The 21778-nt window shown below is 35.1% G+C and overlaps 1 protein-coding gene across 3 annotated transcripts in view; it reads right to left on the bottom strand.

Moving 5' to 3' along the window:
• Nucleotides 1-21778, bottom strand: part of Itga1 (integrin subunit alpha 1) — a 140107-nt gene that overhangs the window by 16451 nt on the left and 101878 nt on the right. For all 3 annotated transcript variants that reach the window (XM_004848539.3, XM_021261433.2, XM_021261434.2), the window contains 9 exons: nucleotides 21393-21650; nucleotides 18438-18568; nucleotides 15214-15380; nucleotides 13745-13881; nucleotides 9829-9939; nucleotides 7946-8155; nucleotides 5715-5795; nucleotides 3009-3085; nucleotides 419-508 (listed from right to left, as the gene is read on the bottom strand). In XM_004848539.3, coding sequence (XP_004848596.1) covers nucleotides 419-508; nucleotides 3009-3085; nucleotides 5715-5795; nucleotides 7946-8155; nucleotides 9829-9939; nucleotides 13745-13881; nucleotides 15214-15380; nucleotides 18438-18568; nucleotides 21393-21650 — 1262 coding nt within the window. The remainder of the gene's footprint in view (nucleotides 1-418; nucleotides 509-3008; nucleotides 3086-5714; nucleotides 5796-7945; nucleotides 8156-9828; nucleotides 9940-13744; nucleotides 13882-15213; nucleotides 15381-18437; nucleotides 18569-21392; nucleotides 21651-21778) is intronic.

Here is a 21778-nt window from a genome sequence, read left to right as displayed (position 1 = left end):
TCATCTTATGTGTTCAGAATTGGTAAGCTGGTCAGATCCCACAGGATAAGAACGATGGCCAAGAAATATCCTGATAATATATCAGAAAATATTATATTTTGTGAAAGAGTTGTAGATCTTCAGGTTGTACTTAGGAGTTAAAACTGGACTGCCAATGCAATCTAGTATCACTAGAACCTCATATTTTAGATTATTTAGAATACAAGTTCTCAAATGGTAGGGTGATGAGAATTATCTGGAAGACTTATTTAACACCATCCCGAGTTTCTGACTCAGTAGGTTTGGGGTAAGGTTGGACAATTTAGCTTCCTAATAAGCTTACAGGAGATTGATAGGAATGCTCTCTTCCCCAGGGACCACACCTGTAGAACAAACATGTTAACAGAATCATAAACATATAAGTGTGGTTTTTTCCTACCTGTAGAACTGTAGTCCAGCTTCATATTTTACTGGGATAGAAATATTTACTTCATTATCAAAAAGTGTTTCAGAAGGTTCTTCACTGTCACTAGAAAATACATAACATATTCAGACAAATCATTATACTGTTGATTATTTAGAAACATTTCCAAGCATTTGCAGAGATGCTTATATTGGCAAATAAGTAAAAGCATAAAAGAGGAGAATTCTTAATTATCTTTTAGTTGGGGTGAGAAAGATCAGAGGTAGGTACTGTTAAAAATTCCCAAGTTAATTCTGATATGCAGCTAGAATTGAAAACCACACTGAGTTTCATGTTTCCCAAAACTTTGTGATAATTTTAAGAAACCCCAGGTTTGATTATTAAAGTGCACAGATTGCTGGGCTTCTCTTCTAGAAATGTACATTTAGTAGGTACAAGTTGGACAAATTATTGTTTTTAACAAAACTGATCTTAGATAATATTTATTTATCACAGATGAGGTTCTTGCAAAGAGATACAACCACCGTCACACAGATGAGAATAAATCTAAAGTCTTCTGTTCTTTCACTTTGATAGTCTTTTCAGATGCAGTAGTTGGATTCATATTATTTGTAAAGCATTTATTTATTACCTTGATGTTGGCTATATTAATTATATATAATATACACAATAAATTATGCATACTTTTATTATAATATATACACACACATCTCATACTCTAATATTCATACTTACTAAAAAAGCATGTGCAAATGATATAACATAGGGTTACAGAATAGGATTGTACACTTTGGGAAAGTTATTTAGTCACTTTGTGCTTTAGTTTCTTCATTCATAAAATAGAGGTTTAGTCATAGAATTAATAAATGATGATTAAATGATAAGAAGTGTAAAATGCCTCTAACCTAGCAAATAGCTAATTGGCCTTCATTATTATGATTACACACACCCCTCCACAGGCTGACCAAGCCCCTAGCATGTTATCTCACAGAATAGGCAATGAGTACCTTTTAATGGTTCTGCTTGTTAACAAGTGTATACGGTGGCTTGGAATAGGCAAACAGGGCAGGAAAACCAGCATGCCCTTGGGTTCTACTTATTCATGTGGCTGAGCTCTTAGTATAAATGGCCCCCTCCTCTCTCATCTAATCCATAGTGCATGTAAATTAAGCTTAAGAAGCAACTTTGTACATATGACTTCACTCCTTAAAAACCTTCTTTCGGTCCCTGGCACCAAAAACAGAAAAAGAAAAAAAACACCTTCTGGCTCCTTAATTCCTATCTAGTTAAGGAAAATATGTGTTGGACTGACATTTGAGATATAGCATAATATAGAAGGGTGCACACTTCAGGTGTTTAGGGTGTTTACTTCACTTTACTAGTTTATATGCTCTTTATGTTTCAAATATAACTGATTACAAAGTATTCTTCAAGTAGATCAACTAATCTACCTTTCAGTTTTCTCTCAAGCTGTATATTATCTCTAAAAATATTTTACCCAATCCTATTCACCTACCTCATTGTGAAATACTATCCAACCTTTAAGGTTTCTCAATTATAAATGTATTGATAAAGCTTTCTTAGTTTCTCATTGTCAAGTAGATATAATTTTACTCTTTTTTTTTTTTTTTTTGGTACCGGGGATCGAATTCGGGTCCTTGCGCTTGCGCTGCAGGCAGCGAAAGCACTGAGCTAAATCCCCGGCCCCCAATTTTATTCCCTTTTAAGACTCTGACACATGGTTTATATTTCTATAATGAATTTTCCTTTCTCTACTCTGTATTACAATAATGTTATATCAGTCTCAAGGTCTTACTGAGGTAGTCACTCCATGGGGAGGATAGCAATTTTATATTCATCTTTAGTAATTTTAGTAATTTAGTAAGTTTAGAAAGGCAGTATCTTTCATAGCAGAAATCAAATAAGTATTTGTTGAATTGAATTGAACATGCCAAATTAGTTCACTCATTAATTCATTTTTCACATTCATTTACTCTTCATCTATTTAATAATTACTATATATAGGCACCATGTTAGTTACTGGGAAAAAGCAACAAAAGATAGTGCTTGGTCTCACTGGAGACGGTACAGTGGGATAATTACACAAAGAAGAGAGTTAAACTATCATTTCAATTTATTATTTTTTGCTATTTTTTTGTCTGTGTTTTTTATGATAACACTTAGAGGTTTTGACTAATTTGGATAAAATTTCTTAAATTAAAAAGGCAAAGGCAAAACATTAAGTCCAGCTAGTGATTCAGATGACCTTTGATGGAAAATTTTTAAATTAGCAGATCTTGTAAAATCTTAAATGAGTGCGATTTAGCAGATATAACCGATGTGTGATTATAATATGCTCCACAGCTCATATACCAATGATTTAATCCAGCTGATTAGATTATTACTTTTAAATAAAAATTTCCTTATTTTATTAATTATGGAAAGGAGTATTTTTGTGAAGCAGTGTGGCTCATGGACTTTTACTTCTACTAATGTCATACAAGTTGCAAGAACTTGCTAGTGACTCTGTAAAGCAAAATATTCTAATTATATGAAAGTAATTATATAAACATAAACATACACATTCATACACACATAAACCAACCTTGTTGCACTTAAATGGATGAACATGTTTTCCATGAGATAAGTTGTGTTAAATTGAAATAATATCTTGAAAGTTACCTATGAAGTAAAAATACATCTCTTTACCAGCAGATCTATATACCTAAATATATTCATTTTAAAACAGAGGAAAACATATTTGGATCCATTAATTTATTAGTATAAGAATTGTTCTAGAACTTTAAGAAATGAAAAGAAAATAAAGCAAAAACTTAGCTACTTAGAGTAAACTAGAATGAGAAAATAGTTTTGTTTGTAAAAGTTTACATAGTTAATATTATACTTAATAAAAATTTGAAAATATTTCTGTTACATGAACACTCTGATGCAGGTAACTGATTTTTAAGAAACTATGCCTGAACACACATAGACTACACAATCCATGGCTTTGTGAATATCAGCAGGTAAACTAAAAAATTATTTGTTCTTGTCCAAGAAGCCTTATAACAATACTTATTAAATTACATTTCCCATTGTCAGAATTAATCTTGTTTTATGCTGAAGTATTTTGTAATTAGGGTCAGCAAAACAGTCCAAAATGTACAATAGAAACTATCTAAAATTTTATCTTTAGGGCTGGGGATTTAGCTCAGTGTTTCTCACGCCTGCCTGGCAAGCACAAGGACCCAAATTCGATTCCCAGTACCAAAAAAAATTTAAAATAAATAAATAAATAAAAAATTTATCTTTGCGATTAAGCCCTAGACAGGAGCAGTTTTGATTTTTTAAGACTCTTTTAATCTATTTAGGCACTATTCATATAAGAGATCACCAGAATCTCACGGGTCATTGGTTTGGCACTATTGTACCATGGAGTTTTCTTTTGTATTTTCTTCTTCCATATATATATATATTTTATTTAAAATGAAAAAGGAAAAGGAAGGGATCTTTTAAGAATCTGCAATCACTGCAATATTCTTATTGTTTTGAAATAGTAAAATTTCAGTAAAAATTTTATTTTTCTGGATGAGCTTGAGATATCACAGACAAAGGTCAAATGTTTGAGTGGCTCATTGAGAGCCCTTTCCCTGCCTTTCTTTAACCTCCATGACTAGTCGGGGCAAGTAAGTTTTTGCTTTCTTGCTGAGTTTTTATACCTAGGGCAAAACACCAGAAGAGAAGCAGAGAAGAAAAAAAGATATTTATTGCATATTCATCTTATCCTAAAATGCTTAAACTGAAAAATCTAGATCTTTGAAACCCAAAAATATTCTGTTTAAATAAAGCCATGTTGAAATTACTTGCAAATTGTCTATCTGCCTAAAGATAAGATGCATTGCTTTAAGCTTTTACTCTGAGCAACAAGGAATTGCCAAATAGAAGAAGAAATGATTAAGAATGGTTAAGTGCAGGAAATTAAATTTTTTCTGGAATGATGTGGGACAAGGGGGTATCTATGTGGAAAAAAAGTTTTTAATTGGGTTCTTTTCTTACATCCAACAAAAAAAGTTATTAAAAATAGGTTACAGACCAAAACATAAGAGTTAAAATGACAGAACACTTTGAAGAAAACATAGAAAAATATTCCTGACCTTGAATCAGGGAAAACTTCCTTAGATATGACAGCAAGAATACAGGCATAAAAGATTAAATAAACTAGACTGAAAGTGAAAATACAACCATGAGAATCAGAGAAAATATTTGCAAATCATATATCTAAATAGGAACTTGAATGTTGAATATAAGAAGAACTTATAATTTAGAATATAAAAGTAATATAAAATAGATAATATAAAATGGGTAAAGGGTCAGAACACATTTCTCCAAAGCATATATACATACGGCCCATATGCACATGAAAAGTTGCACAAAATAAATATCATTAGGCATTAGAATAAGTGCAAGTCAAAATCACTATGCGGTTTTACTTCACATTCACCAGAGTAACTATAATAAAAAAGATATTCATGATATTGAGAAATCGGAACCTTCATTCATTTCTGGTGGGAATGTAGCTCAGCAGGTCTATTTATCTGCCATAATTTTGTCTTTGTATTTGAATTTGATTCATGTAATACTTGGCTTTTGATTTTGATTTTGTCTTAGTTTGTTTAGACTGTTATAACAAAATACATTAGACTGAATAATTTATAAACAACATAAACGTATTGCTTGTAGTTTAGAAGCTGGGAGTTTTGAGATCAAAGCACCAACCAACTCAGTGTCTGTTGAAGGCCTGTTCTCTGTACATTGTGACTACTCTGTGGCCTCATAAGATAAAAGGGTCGAACAAGCTCCTTGTGAACCTCTTTTATAAAGCCACTAATGCCAAAGGCTCTACTTCTTTTTTTTTTTTTTGGTACCAGGGATTGAACTTGGGACCTTGTGCTTGCAAGGCAGGAGCCTCAACCACCGAGCTAAATCCCCGGCCCATTCTTCTTTTTTTTGTTTTTTTGTTTTTTTGTTTTTTTGGTACTGGGGATTGAACTCTTGAGGCAGTCGGCAGAACCACTGAGTTAAATCCCCATCCCCACTCCACTTCTTAATACTGTAAAATTGGAGAATAAATTTCAACATAAGAATTTTAGGGCAACAGAAGAATTTTGGACTATATGAAATTTCAAGCTGTAAAAAGTTTAAAATCAACCTTTTTCATCCACATTGTGCAAATTATGGCTCTGTTGTGGATGTGTTAAGCATGTTGTTCTTCATACCCAATTGCTACATGTATTGTGTATAATCTGCTCACCATTTCTCCTCTTCTCAGGAAAGGATATCCAACCTTACATGTGATGTTATGATTTGATTCGCAGCTGTCTTTTTGGATCCCCTAGGAGAAGAAAATAAACAGGATTAGAGCAGAGAAGCAGGTGAAAACAGTTTCCCAGCTATGCCTTGGGGACTGCAGTGCCAGGATGTTCTCTTAGTTTGACTGGGAGAGTCACATCATTCTGGGACCACCTGTTCCATGATTCATTAAAATACAAAAACATCACTTGAAAGTGCTGGAAAGACAGCACATCTCATTATCCTGCATAAATCCTCAGTTGGAAAATGAGACCACCAGCAGCACCTCCCTCACAGGTGATTGTAGTGATTGAACAAAATAATCCACACATACTGAACTGGCACAGAGCAGCACACAATGAGCATTAGTACTTAGAGGAGGTTAGCAGAGTGGAGAATAAGGACTCTGACCTGCAACTGCCAGGATTTAACTCCTGAATCTACCACTACTGGCTTTATCCTAGTCAAGAGTCCTTACCTCTCTGTGTCTGATTTTCTAACAAATGGAGTTAGTAATACTTTACTTGATCCAACCTTAAATGTAATTTAATATGCAGTACACCATTATTATATATATCAATAAGGAGGGAAAATAATGCTGCCAGTTAAATAAACACACTATCAATTTAAAATGGAATTACAGAAATGCAAAAACGCAAAAATGCAAATTTTCAGATCTGTGCAGTGAGTAGGTATAGCAACACTTATAAAAGAATTAATGAGAATTTAATATGTGAAATCCTTAAAATAGTGCCTAGCACATAATACAGCTAAAGAAAGATAGGCCATTATGATTACTGTTGTTGTTAAAACATTAGAGGAAAGGGCCAGGGATTTAGCTCAGTGGTTCCTCCGCCTGCCCTGCAAGTGGAAGGACCCGAGTTGGATCCCCAGTACCAAAAAAAACCAAAAAAAAATTAGAGTTGCACTGTGAGTTTTATAGCCAAGGCCATTAAGTCGGCTGAAAATGACACAGGCAATGATGTTTAATATGGTACCCTTTCCAGAGAAAACTTCAGTGGTAACATTTCCCAACATTACTTTGCACTTACATTTTGTATTGATATAATTACTTTGTATTCATAATTAATACTCTGAACCCAAGATATATTAATGACATTTTTGTCAAGTCTACTTTAGTCATCATGTCTCTGATAGTCTAACAAGTGGAGAGATGTATCAGTGATCTGAATTTATGGAAATTAGACAATAGTGTTCACACTATGTACATTTTTTAATGTGAATCATACATATTACTAATTCATATAAATATATACAGAATTTAAATTCAAATTCATTCATTTATTTGGAGATCACAATTAAAAGCAAAGTTCAAATTTGGAAGCACTAATAACCTTGATATGGTCTTTTATGCAGATATTTTATTGCCAAAATATTTTTTAAAACCTACTGGACATCGCCGCCTGCTGCGCAAGCGCAAGGACCCAAGTTCGATTCTCATACCAAAAAAAAAAAAAAAAATTAAAAAAAACACAAAAAACTACTGGACAGATATTTTTACTGTCTCCCAAAAGAATGCCTTCTGTTATGAATTAATAAAACATAGTAATTTAATACAGACCTGTCAAAGTAAGGATTTTGCCTGGAAAGGGAGAAATAGTATCTTGATTTTCTGCATATAAATTATGGGGGTTTTTTCAACACAGAGATCTTTTTCTGCACCTCTGTTAAAACAACATTAACTTTGTTTTTTCTGCATATAAATTATGCTTTTTTTCAGCACAGAGATCTTTTTCTGCACCTCTGTTAAAACAATTTTAACTTTGTTATATTTACTTTTTTTCTTGACTCAATCTCAATTTCATTGCTTAAGGTGTCTGTGAACATACTTTTTTTTGGTACTGGGGATCGAAATCAGGACCTTGCATTTGCGAGGCAGGCGAGGTGTGACTGAGCTAAATCTCCGGCCCTGAACATACATTTTTGATACATTAGCTGTCTTTTCCTCACACTGACCTTAAGAAGAGACATACATCTCTGAAGAAATAAAACAAAACAAAAAAATCTTTGAATAAAGCTTGATACTTTCAGGATTAGTGTATAGTGATTTTGCACAAAATATTCTCTATTCTTCTAGAATGAATGTAATAAAATCAATTATCTTAGTAATATGAAAAGTAGGTTCAATAAATGATGGTTATAATAATAAATAAATGAAAACTCCAAGTTTACCTCAATTCCCGAAAAAATTAGATTTGGAGAATATTGTACTATTGTTCTGGTGTTATAAGCACTGTCACCTTTATTTTTGACTGTGAGGCTAATGTTGAACTTGTCATTCTGGGGCCTGACAATAAACAAGCCCTTTTCTGTGGTGGATACATCCAGGGTGAGGTCAGATATACATTTTTCCTTGTTTCCACAATCTTTGGCAAAGGGAATCTGAAACAGTCACAGGAAATAGTTTTCAAATTGTTTTTAAGCATTATGGAAAATTATCTGTTAATTGGTGCAGCAGAAATGACAGTGTTAAAGTATGTTGATCAATTAATTAAAGAGAATCAATTATGCAGTACTGCAGAAATCTTGAGGAATTTTAGATTATTCTTGTAAGAATAAACTTTTCACATAGATATTTTTCTAGTAATTTATATAAAACTTTCTTGCCCTTTTAAAATGCATAATCTTGGATACTTTTCACTTCCTTTAGTCAACCATAGAACAGTTTTTTAAAAAATCAAGTCAAGAAGTGTAAGATTGAAATCTAATCAACTCCAGTTATGAGACTTTCTATTGAAAAGAATCAAATACTTAGGAATGTAACAAAGTTCAGTCAAGAGGGTAAGTGAAGCCACATATTTGGCAGTTTTACTTGATTTTCTTCATTAAGTCCTCCCTCCACCAGCTTCTTACAAGGATTGTTTATCCCACCTCTCTTCTAAATACGTATCTGCCAAATCCTTTCTCACCAATCTTCTCTCTGAATTAGAGTAACAGTCTCCTAGCTGGTCTCCTCCACTCACTCTTACTTCCTTCCAATCATTCTCCATATTGTCCCTGAAAAAATTCTTTAAAAAATACACACCCAGTACCATCATTGAACCAAATTTAAACTTTCAACACCATTGCATTGCTTTTTTAAAAAGTTAAAAATTTGCACAGAGGCACCAAGTCCTGGAGGATCTGGCACCTGCCTTTGCCTCCTCTCTCATCTCACATCACCCTTGTGCTTTTTCAGCCACATCAGCTTTTCTGGTACCCCAGGACCTTTCCATGTACTATACCCTTTGCTCCCTCATCTCCTCCAAATAACATGGAAAATCACCCTATCCTTTGGTAAAAAATACAGAGGGTCCTCCCAGATTCCTCCACTGATGTAGAAGTTCCCAATGAGATCTAAAACTCTCCTCTATAGCACACCCTTAATTACTTACATCCGATTCCCAGGTTAGACTGTAATTTCTGTGTCTGGTAGAGCTGAGACAATAAATATATTTGGAAGGTTGGAAGGGAGAGTGGAAGATAGTTGTATGGGGAAAGCTAACTCCTCCATTGATGCTATGTGCTTGACATCCTCCTCCTTCTCTTTCCCCTCATTCACTCTCTGCTATGGAACAGTAGACTCTGAAATTGGAAGCAAGACTAGGGGAACACAGCCCAGTCTGTTCACAATATTTTGTTCTTGGGGTAGGAGCATAGCCAAGAAAATATACATCCGGGCCAGCTCCTCTACTTTTTGTGCATTATAGGTGGGCCACAATGGAGAAGGCCAGAGATTGGTCAGCACTGTCAGATGACTTGCTGTCTTTTTGTGGTCTAAGTACAAGGTTCAGTACCAGGACACCCAAGATACCTAAACCATGTCTTTTAACACCATGTTTATTAGGATAAAAGGGGAAATTTCTTTCAATTGGTCCTGAATTCAGGTGATGTGAAAAAAGGGCATCATTTATTAGTTTCCCTAAACTCCTACAAGTGGAAGTAAGAGGGATTGGGAGATGTCTGCAAAAGGCTAATTTCTATATGCCTATACATACATTATTGATTTAGCACTATGCATTTCCATATCTCAAGCTTTTTCCTATTATATTCACAAAAAAAGTATTCTGACTTACATATTCATGTACTGAATTTGGTAAAGAATCATCAAGAACAGGCCCATTTTCTGGATCAGTAAGGTTAAAATCCAAAGTTATTCTCACGGAGTCCTGAAAGTCATGCTTGTCCTAGAAGTAGAAACATAATATGTCATTGGTATCACATTTGCTTGATGTTCCGTTCTTCTGGCCCCAAGGTTTATTGGAACCTTCTTGAGCAGCTAACCTAGCCTATGACCTCATCAGGGTTTTGCTTCACTGGAAGGGGATAGCTTTTCTGCTTTGACAAGGGACACAGGTGGAAAGCAGAGACCTCAGGCTATGACCAACTGATTCACTACAGCTACTCAGAATCATCTGCTGGTATGCTGAGATATGTGGTAACCTGCATAATATCATTTCTCTTGAGACTTCAGTTTAAAAAAATCAATATGCAAAACAGCACTTCCAGGAAAGTCTCCCAAACCTTCTTTAAATTGAGTCATATATCTATATATAATATTACATATATATAATGTAATATAAACATGCTTCCATAAAAATTTTATAATGTAAACTGATACGGAAAAAATATAAATATGACTAATATTATTAATACTATCATCAATAACTTTCATTTACTTTGTCCACAATTATGAGCTTTATATATATTATTATGAATTACTTCAATATTCCTCAAAGATGAATAACTATTAGAGTTTTCATTTTACAGATGATAAATTGAACCTCTAAGACTAAATGACCTTACCACAGTCACTCAGAATGTAGGAAATCTGACTACAGAATAAATGTTAAAATGTTCATTAAAATCCAAAAGAATTCTAGAATTTTGGAAATTAGTCCATTCTTTTAAACACAGTACCTAGACATGGATTAGACACTGAACTTGTGAATAAACACAGACTGTAATTATTTTCAGTAGGTTGAAGGCAGTTCATCAAATTTTTTACATGTTCTAACTCCTAAATGTTCACTTTTGATAAACTAAATAGGAGGGATGACTCCAGTTTTATGTTCTCAGATCACAGTCGTATCTTAATGTTAACAGAATGTGTATATATATATATTTTTTTCTTAGTTACTTTTCCTGTTGCTAAGACAAGATACCCAAAATCCAAAGTTAAAGGAGGAAAAGTTTATTTAACTCACAGTTCATAGAGGTTTCAGCTCATAGTTGGCTGCTTCCAAGGCAAGATGGCATGGCAGAGAGGTACAGCAGAGGAGAAATAGTCCATAGCAAGCAGGCAGGCAAGAGCAAGCAACAGACAATCACAGCTCTTTCTATCCCTTATATCTTATTCAGGCTGCTTAGGGTGGATAGCACTCACATCCTTAATCCTAGCGCCCTTGAGCCTAGCATCGCACTATGAATCAATTCCAGGGTCACACACACTAGATTCAGCCACCTCTGAAAAAGCCCCACCTCTGACTTCATGAGGCTTTAGGGGGACATCTAGACAAAAACCATAACATTCCACCCCTGCACCCCCAAAGACTCAGGCACATCATTTTATGCAAAAGACATTTAGTCCTTGTCTAAGAGTTGCCAAAGTTCTAACAGTTTCAGCATTGCTGAAACATCCAAGTTCCAAGTCTCCTCTGATATTTAAGGCAAACCCTTAGCTGAAAACCCTTATACAAATGAAAAGAAAGTTAAACACTTTCAACATTCAATGGCAGAAAATAGACATTTTCATTCCAAAAATTACAAACAAGGAGTTACCAAGAAATGGGAACAAAGCAAGACTGAAATCCAGCAGGGCAAACATTAAATCCCACAGTTCCACTTCTAGCATCCCCAGCAATCTGTGGCAAATAGTGAATTCCACAAAGGTTTGGGTAGCTCTGCCTCTACAGAAGTTCTGGTGGTTGTAGCTCCCATGGCTTCTCTCTGGGGCTGGCTCTGCCCCCTCCTTGCAGTTTTCCTCAGATGATCTATGTTCCTGGCTTCTCCAAACTTCTGGGGTCTCCACTGCACCTTTGGCTTCATACTCACACATTCCTATACTATGCTTTCAGGAGCACACTGCCTGGCTTCCCAGGCCTTCTTCTGATACCTGGGTGGAAACCTTTATGACCCCACAATTCTTGCGTTCTTCATGTACCTAAAACCAGCCCACATGGATAATGCCAAGGTCTACCACCAGCTGGAGCAGTAACCAGGCTTCCTTCTCTCTTGCCTATAGGGGTTAAGTGTCTAGATTGTTGACACTCTGCACCCAATCCCAAGGAACAAATTCTCTAGGCCACCACCATTCTGGAACATGGTCCTCTGTGGATCTCTTCTCAAAACAAAGGCTTTCACTTTTGCAGTGTTGAGGCTGCAAAGGCTGGAGTCCTGCTGGTTCTTATAATGGCCTCAGGCCATTTTTTTCCTGTTTCCATCTTCTGAAATACTTGTTTTTTTTCTTGTTAGTCTTTTTCAGTGACCAATTTCTCCTCTGTTCCATCTTTTTCAGGCTGTAACTTTACTGAAGCTTCCTCTCTGGACAAACTCACAGCGTTTTAAATCATTCTGTTAGGCTCTTTGCTCTTGACTATCAACATAAATCCGGCTAAAAGCTCCCAACAGTAGCCATGCCAGGCCTCAACATTACACTGTCTTGAAATTTCTTCTGCCAGATTATTTAATCCACTGCCCTCAATCTCAGTTTCAGGCAAAGTCTCTGGACACCAGAAAAATGCAGACAAACTTTCTGCCAAGCCATAACACAGATCATCTGGAGTTCAACAGCCAATGCAGTCCTTCTTCCCAACAGAAACCTCCTGAGCCCTTTACCTGTAGGATTTATATCTGGATTCTTGTTGTCTGAGGTCTGACCAGAATCTCTCATCAAGTACAGCCTCAGGCATTCCAGCTCTACTCTTTTGGCTAGCATCTCCAAATCTTTCCTAACTCTTTCACTTTCCACAAGCCAGCTTGAAAGGCTCCTAAACCACATGGTCAGGTACAGTCACAGAAATGACCCCACTCCTGGTACCAAATTCTGTCTTAGTTATTTTTCCTGTTTTTGAGACAAAATATCCAACACTCAATGTTAAAGGGAGAAAGGTTTATTTAGCTCAGAGTTCATAGAGGTTTCAGCTCATAGTTGGCTGCTTCCAAGGCAGGATGGCATGGCAGAGAGGTATAGCAGAGGAGAAATAGTCTGTAGCAAGCAGGCAGGCAAGAGCAAGCAACAGAGAATCACAGCTCTTTCTATCTCTTATATCTTATCCAGGCTACTTAGGGTGGATAGCACTTACATCCTTAATCCTAGTGCCCTTGAGCCTAGCATTGCTCCATGAATGAATCCCAGGGTCACACACACTAGATTCAGTCACCTCTGAAAAAGCCCCACCTCTGATTGCATGAGGCTTTAGGGGAACATCAAGACACAAGCCACAGCACTCACCATCTGTAGAGATTAATAATTTACTTTTCAAGCCTCTCTCATTTACTGAAATAGAAAGAAGCTAAATCAGCACAAAGCCTGAGATGATAGAAAATACCAAAATTTTGCTCCTTTAATCTAAAGTCAAAGAGCAAGATATATATTTCAATGGAGCCAGAAAGCATATGACCCAATAATTTTCTCTCGGGACAGTTAGTTTATCACTTGTCATACACATTTGACAGAGGAAACTCACAGAATTTAAATGATGCTTTCATATTAAATAAATAAGTGAATGAATCAAAAAAATGAGTAAATGAAGGTTTCTCGTCAGTTATTACATGAATTTCTGATACAAACAGGGAAGACTAATGATACTTTTATAAAATATATTTGGAAATAATAAAATCACACCTGTGATTTTCTGGTAAGTGTGAACAAACAATATCAAATTAATATTGTTCACTTTAAAGTAGAACAGTAAGAACTTGACTGACTTGAGATGTCTATACTATATCCTTAATTTGGAATAAGGCAGCTATAATATATGATTTACTTGCCAACATGTAGAAGGAGTGCTTAGTGCATTTGGATGCTCGAACTGTGATGTTTCTTTGAATTCTTCTCTCCTGAGTTCCAGAGAAAAAGCTTCGTGATATCTGTCTTAGGGAATCTAGGGTAACACGGTACTGTATATCTTTAAAAGTAAAAGAAAAAGTGATAGAAATGTTTTTCATATGATCCAACTCATTAAATTAGCATTGTAGAAAAATCTCTTGAGCAATCAATCAATAAAAAGGTCCTATTATTCATCATATCTACATTACTGTAATACAATAATATCAGCTGTCACAAAGACAACCTTGAGGAACTCTTATGGAACTGTTTTGAGTTCACTTTGCTCCCAATGTTTAATTATACTTACTTATAATGCATAAACCCACACAAGCTCATGCATGCACACTTACACATCAATTTACTGACTACGTGTGTGTTCAATGGATTTTTCCCTTAAAATATTTGTTTTAGTTTAGAAATACTAGAACACTGATTATATTTCAATAGAGACAAAAATAGGTATTAATAATATTTTTATTTTTTATAAAGAGATTAATCTTAGATTATGTTCAAACACTATTAAGTTCAATAAAATAAGCATACCATAATAAGGAAAACAAGTGAAATCCTATACTTTGTATGTGGGCTACAATCTGTATTTGATTATCTAGTTAACAAAAATTAAATAAGACTGAAATAATGCTGCATACTGAAACTTAAATCATTATTTTACATTCCTATATTTCATTTACCTTCTAGTGAGGGGACTATTTTAGAGCATATATACACACAGAGAGAAAAATTGGTCTTAAAAAGTATTGTTTTTTCTCGTCCTTATATTCTTTGCAAAATAAATTACTCTTCTGCAGCCAAAGGGCTTTATAGCTTTGATGTCAACATATTTAAACATCTTTTAAAAACTGCTTAGAAAGCACAGTGCATAGGGATGAGGGGTTGACATGATGAACTGAGAACTCCACATGAACAACTCTTACTCTGAAAACCGGCAACACCTTCTCAATGGAAAGAAATGTCTAAGCATCTGTGTTCAGATCATCTGTAACACCAGTCTTCCCCAGAAGGGGGCAGGAAAAGGGAGAGGATGCTTGGTGATGAAAAGTTTATTTAGCTTCCTTAAATCCAAAGGAAAGATAATTGGGCTCATTTGGAGCCCATTTCTAAATGCTGCCTCTATATATCTTAGCATCTTATTGTTCATAGTAAATAAGAGAGCCAGAAAACACTCTGATGTTGAGGTCACTGCACACAAGCATGTAATTTTTTTTCTACAGAATTAGCTGGGTTCTGAAATCTATTCTTTGTACAGCAGAACTGTTTTCAACAGCTTATGGAGCAAGTGTAATGGGCAGTTCACCATGGCTGGGGGAACTTCAATATCCTACTAAGTCTCATGCTGGACCACATACACCATCCTCTGCCCAAAAGAACTAGCTATAATGATTATGCGTACCAGCTTCATAAATCGAGTCTTCTTTAGACCTCAGTTTCACATCAAAACACATTATAGCATTTATGCACACTGTTTCTCTTCCCTCCACGTGGCAGTTTTTCTTTTCAATATTCACTTTATTGGGTTCAAAATTCATGGTGATTTTAACTACAGCCACATCTCGGGACCTAGAAACACATAAACAATGGGGATTACTCTCACATTTTACATTTAATGAATGCCATCCACCTGAGAATGCAATGTGAACGCATTGAAGATTCTCCTTTGTATATAATATGGACTCTCAGGGCCATTCTTTAATACAAAAGAGAATATGTCCTGTGTTATGAGGAGACACAGGATGTTTTAGATCATTTGGAGCATCTGGTTCAAAGGCCAAAGTTCTACTTTTGCTTGTGATAGAAAAGAGATGCAAACAAGTGCCCAAGTGCAAGCTCAGAACCAAAACTGTACTTTGGGTATTTCTAAGTTTCCAACTGAGTCCAGAGACCCCTAGAAAACTTGGGGTATCCTTGTTAGCTTTCATGTGGAGTATAATACTTGTCTGTTCTTTGTGGATTCAGCCCTGTTTCTGGGAAGAGTTAGTAGAATAATATTCGAGACAATATGTTAGGCATGTGTGTTATTTCATTTAATTCTTGAATTGCCTTTAATAGGAAGAAATGCACTGGCCTTATCCACAGTTTTGCTTTCTACAATTTCAGTTATATGTGGTCAATCATGGTAAATATATATATTAAATGGATATATATGAATATATATCCATTAAAGGTATAATATATATATTAAATATATATTAAATGGAGAATTCCAGAAAGAAACAATTCATACATTTTAAATTGTGTGCTAGTCTGACTAGTGTGATCCTGCAGCTTCCTGGTCTGTCCTACCTGGGATATGAAGCATCCCTTTGTCCAAGGTATCCACACTCTATATCCTATCTGCTCCTTATTTAGTAGCCACATCAGTTATTGCATTGACTGTGCACCATCACACTTATATATTAACTCAAATAATTTTTTTTTGTACCAGGGATCAAACTGAGGACCTTGTGCTTGCAAGACAGGCAGTGGCACCACTGAGCTAAATCCCCTGCCCTTCCATCACACTTATAAAGTCTGCTACCCTCTGAGGTTTCAGGTATTCACTGGAGGTTTTGGAAAGCACTCTCATTGTTAAAGGAAGATTGTATTATTATCTTTATTTTGGATGTGAGGTAACTAAAGTAACTGAGACTCTGACCGGTCAAAAGCTGTTAAAAAGGAAAAACTTGGATTTAATCTTAGTCCTAAAGCACTTAGTCTTCATCCTAAAGCCCAAGGATTTCCACTGTTCCAAAATCGTGGCAGAGTTAGATTTTAGGCAAAAAGAATATGTAGAATATGATGTCATTGCCTTAGAATGCAGTCAGAATAAGTGTTGGACATCTTTACTTGGTTTCTGCTTTGGGAACAGAACTGGATCCTTATAACTAGATATCTTCTGAATACTGATGTCTCCAATTATTCTTTTGCAATTGAAAAATGATATTCTTTTTTCTTTTAAAACAATTTACTTATATAAAACATGACAAAACATGGAAATGTATAAAGAAAATTCAAGTAACTTATAATTCTATCACTTTTAATTTTATCACTCAGCAATAATTAGCAGCAACATTTAGTACCCTAAGTGTTCTAACTCTGCAGAAGAACAGCAACACATGTATATACACACATGTACTGGTACTATATATATACACATATAAATATGTATACATGCATATTTTTGAAATTATAGCAAACAGTTTTCCAATATTTATATTTTTCTGAGTACTTTATTTTTGATGGCAGTCTACTATACCAGCATGTACATATGATTTATGTATTCACTTCTCTCTCAGTGGATATTTAGCCTTATTTCTTTTTCTTAAAAAATGGTTATTAACATAGTGCTATGATTGCTGTAAAGATAATACATCTTTAAACACATTTCCAGATTATATCTTTAAATTGTTTTAGGAAGTAAATTCTTTGTTAAGCATGAGTATTTAAAGATGTTGTAATACTTACTGGCAAATATTTTCTGAGTTTCAGCCAGTTTACCCTTTCATCAGCAATGGATGAACGTGCCTAGTTTTATGTTTAGTACATGGATTCTCCATCCATGAGACTGCTTGGCCACTGTCTACCTCACACACCCTGGCTGTTCTGATTGGATCTCGATGTGGCTATGGTTTGGTCTAGTCCAGGAGACAAGGCTCTTGCTTTCTGCTTCTGGACACCTTTGATCATCTCTGCTGTTTGCTTTCCCTTTGTATCCACTCAGTACCTGCTTTAGCACTGCAACACTTAATCTTTTTGTTCCATTATCCTGGTTTGCTTCTTTCTGCTGTTAACAAAGCCTGGGCTATGGCAGGAACTATTTCTGTTTCTGTGAATCAGGTAAACTAAAGAAGAGTCAATTATCCCAAAAAACTTGTACAGAATTCAAAATTTGAGATTCTTTCTTGATTATACACTTCTTTTAAGAAAAGTTTGTTGGGCCAGGGATTTAGCTCAGTGGTTTCGCTGCCTGCTGCACAAGTGCAAGGACCCAAGTTCGATCCCCGATACCAAAATTAAAAAAAAAAAAAAATTTTGTCCGCTCCTCCACCTTCCCTGTGTTAGTCAGCTTTCCTCTTGCCAGGACCAAATACCCAGAGGCCACAACATAAAGAAGGAAATGGCTTATTTTGGCTCAGAGTTGCAAAGGATTGAGTTTATGATTAGCTAGCTCCCAAGAAGAAACAACATGGTGGCAAGGTGTGACATAGTAAAGATACTTAGTTCATGCAGCCAAGAAACAGAACAGAACAGCAGCAAAGAGAAATCAAGAGACCAGATACAGACCCCAGGATCATGCCCTCAGGACTCATACAGACACACCTAGAAGAGTGCCCTTCTAATCCCCTGCACTGCTCCCAAGCCAATCAAGTTAACAATTAAGCCTAACTCAAGTGACTAACTCAGATCTATTTAATGGAGCATGAAAAAGAAATAGACCTTTGGTATGGCATGAGTTCCAGTCAAATGCTGAGATCTGGAATTATCTGTGAAATAGGGGTAGATTATAAAATATGTACCAAGGGCCGGGGATTTAGCTCAGTGATTCCGGTGTTTGCCTCGCAAGCGCAAGGACCCAAGTTTGATCCCTGGTACCAAAAAAAAAAAAAAAAAATGTACCAAATGTTATAAATTACGTACCAGAAAAGGGCTGCACCACCAAGGCCCCCAATTGTCACATCAGTCAGACCATCATCATTTAAATCCATTTCTCCATGGATAGACTGGCCAAAAAATTTCAGTGTCTTGCCATCCCCACCTGATGGAATACGCTGTGAAAGAGAGTTTCATGTCAGAGGACTCTGGTCAAAGCAGTTTCAAATAAACTCAAGAATAGATTGGTTAATAAAAAATTTAAAGTTATTGTGGGAATCAAGAGGTATTCCATGTGCAAACAAGAGGAAATACTCAGGTGTTTCCAAAGCACACTGTTCTTTTTATTGTACAGACAAATTCATTTATAGGTTACTGACATTAGAAAAAAATAGGAAAAATATATAATGTCATCTTGTCTAATCCTCAAGAGAAACACTATGAGCAACTGGCTCTACTTTCTAGTTCCTTTTCACTCTTGTTACACAGAGATATTTAAAGGTATTGGAAAACTTGGAAATATATCATATAAGCAAGGAGAGGAGTGGATTATTCTAGGGGTCAAATTGGGGCTTATTAAATTTTGTTGCTGGTTATGAATAACACATTGTATTAAGTATATTTTCCTGGGCCAGGGATTTAGCTCAGTGGTTCTGCCGCCTGCCTCGCAAATGCCAGGTCCTGAGTTCGATGCCCAATACCCGCCCCCCCCCAAAAGAAACAAATATATTTTCCAATTATACAATCTTTTTTACTGTCTATCAAAAATTATATTCACTCGTATCCACAGTGTAGGGAAGGTACAAGGGAATATGAAGTTCTTGAAGGCTGATCTGTGCACACTACCATATATGATATGTTCATTATCTGCACTTCTTTTTGTTGTTGTTGCTTTGTTTTTGTTTTTTGGTACCGGGGATCAAACTCAGGAACTTGCGCTTGTGAAGCAGGTGTGGTGCCACTGAGCTAAATCCCCATCCCTGTACTTCTTGACTTAGTATTAATGAAAGGTGATGCTATTTAAATAGAATCTGATGGCAGGAGATAGGACTGAAAGACCCTTCCTAAACTGAGGGTCTTCTCATCTTCCTGATTTCTACTTAAAAAAATAAAAATAAAAACTCGAGGCAAACCAAATAGAAACTTTTTTATGCTTGAACTTGTGTATTTCACTGGTAAGTAGTTTATATTTTTTCAGCAAACAAATCAGGAGGTCCTAAAGAAGTTGATTCTGGATCATTCTGCATATGGGCAGCATCTCTGGTTCTCATAAAAATGAGTAAGCGCCTCCTTACTTATTCCTTGGGAAAGCATTTTCCCCTTAACTAAACAAATCTAAACCTAATATTCTATTTTGTTATGTTTCTTTCAAACTGTACCTTAATTTATCGCTATTGCACACAATAATTTTTATGAAAATCTACTCCATTAAATGATTAAAATATTCATTTTTTTTACTTCAAATACCATTCCATTATATTTGCAGAATTAAAACTGAAGAAGTAAAATGGTGAAACCCAACAAAGAAAACCTCTTCTTGTGTTTCTTGGTCCCACGTGCTCCAATGGTTAATATTGCCCAAATTTAGTTAAGTATATAATGCAATGAAGATGTTTTTTAATATGAGGGATTAAACCCAGAGCCTCATGCATACTAGACAAGTACTCTGTCAATGAGCTATAGCCCAAACACTTTTTAAAATTTTATTTTGTGACATAATCTTGCTCCTTGACCCTTTCTTGGCCTCCTGAGTAGTTGAGATTACAGGCATACACTGCTCAACCTGACACATGAAGATTTTTTTAATAGAAACAAATCATTTATGATATAGAAATGTTGCTGAACTGAGCCCTTTATTTTGTTCACTATTAATGTTGTTATGACTTTATGTAAAATTAAACACAACTTCATAATAGAGGAATAGGTTCTGAAAACTCTGTTGACTATAGAACCCAGAGACCGCTCAAATTGAAAAAGAAATATTAATGTTTTGATTTCTTTTCATAGTATATAAACTTGAAAGTGTTCAGTTCTATTTAATTCATAAGCAGTTGTTCAATGCCTAACTATGGTATGATTACATAAAAGCAGACGACTGCATTAGAAGCTTAAACTCTCATGTTTTTTATACTGCATTAAATGATTATTTAATATTTTTCACATGTATGAAGAAATTAAATTTATAGATGAGAGCTGTTAACTGACAACAAATTTAAAACAAGAACAACAGAAATCCCCTGTAGGTTAAGCTTAATTTTTCAAAAATTTTCCAGGAAGGATTGAGAAAATTATAAACTGTGAGAAGCCAAAATTCATTTGATGAAAATATACCAATTTACTTCATAAGTATAAATTTAATGCAATTTTATTACAACAGCTTGGGCATCGATTATAAAAACAATACTCTCATCTCTTTTATTGTCTAAATCATATAATTCTTCTCTTATGCAGAAAAGAATATGCACTCTTTAGGATGAAACACACTACAGATGTTGAGTAGCGTTGTTACAAAGTGTTCTTTTTGTTTTGCTTTTTTTTTTTTTACCTCTCTGGAGATATATATTTTTTTAGTTTTAATTTTTTGTTAGTACATGTTTGCAAAATATAATGATTATACTCCCCATGGAGAGTTGGTACGTGTAACACATTTTAATTTTTTTTCAATCCCTTCCCCTCCTCCTCCAATTTCTTGGTCCTCTTCCCTTTTGCAAATATCAATCTTCCTATTTGCTATTACCTATCTCTTACTTTGCTCTTTATTTATATTTTGGATTTCTCATATAAGAGAAATAATGCAGTATTTAAGGGTAAATAACAATAAAAAAGAAACCAGGAAAAAGCATAAAATACAAAGTTATTCTCTATAAAGAACACTGAGGAGAGGATTAAGTGTAGTTTCCCCATAGAGTCACAAATTAAATAACTCATGAAATAAGACAGGAATAACAGGCACGGAATCCACTTAGCACTGACAAGCAAAAATCTGTAGGTTTAACTTCTTACTTGTGCATACTCTTTCCTTATAGTTTTGCCACTGCCATGATAAATGTATACAGCTCCCGCGTGATCATCTTCCAGGGGAGCACCTATCACGATGTCATTAAATCCATCAAGATTGAGGTCTTTTACCGCAGCAATAGCTGTTCCAAAACGAGCCCCGCATGGCTCATTTTTGTTTTCTTTTGTGCATGAATTATGCTTCAGAGATGAGCAGCAAGTCTGCTTAATTGGTTCCAGGCTCATTTGATATTCAAACTTTGTCTGGAAGGAAGATAAACATATACTTATGGGATTCTATCACTACTAGAACAGAGTCAATTTTTAAAATACATGATAAATCAGTGCTATTAAAAAATATTGGTGCATCAATAGTAATGTTTGTAAACATT

Source organism: Heterocephalus glaber, unplaced genomic scaffold, assembly GCF_053883595.1.
Source record: "Heterocephalus glaber isolate CG9 unplaced genomic scaffold, H.glaber_assembly_v1.0 deba00001538, whole genome shotgun sequence".
Lineage (NCBI taxonomy): Eukaryota > Metazoa > Chordata > Mammalia > Rodentia > Bathyergidae > Heterocephalus > Heterocephalus glaber.
Note: the sequence above shows the minus strand (reverse complement) of the source record. Positions and strands in the feature narration are given on the sequence as shown.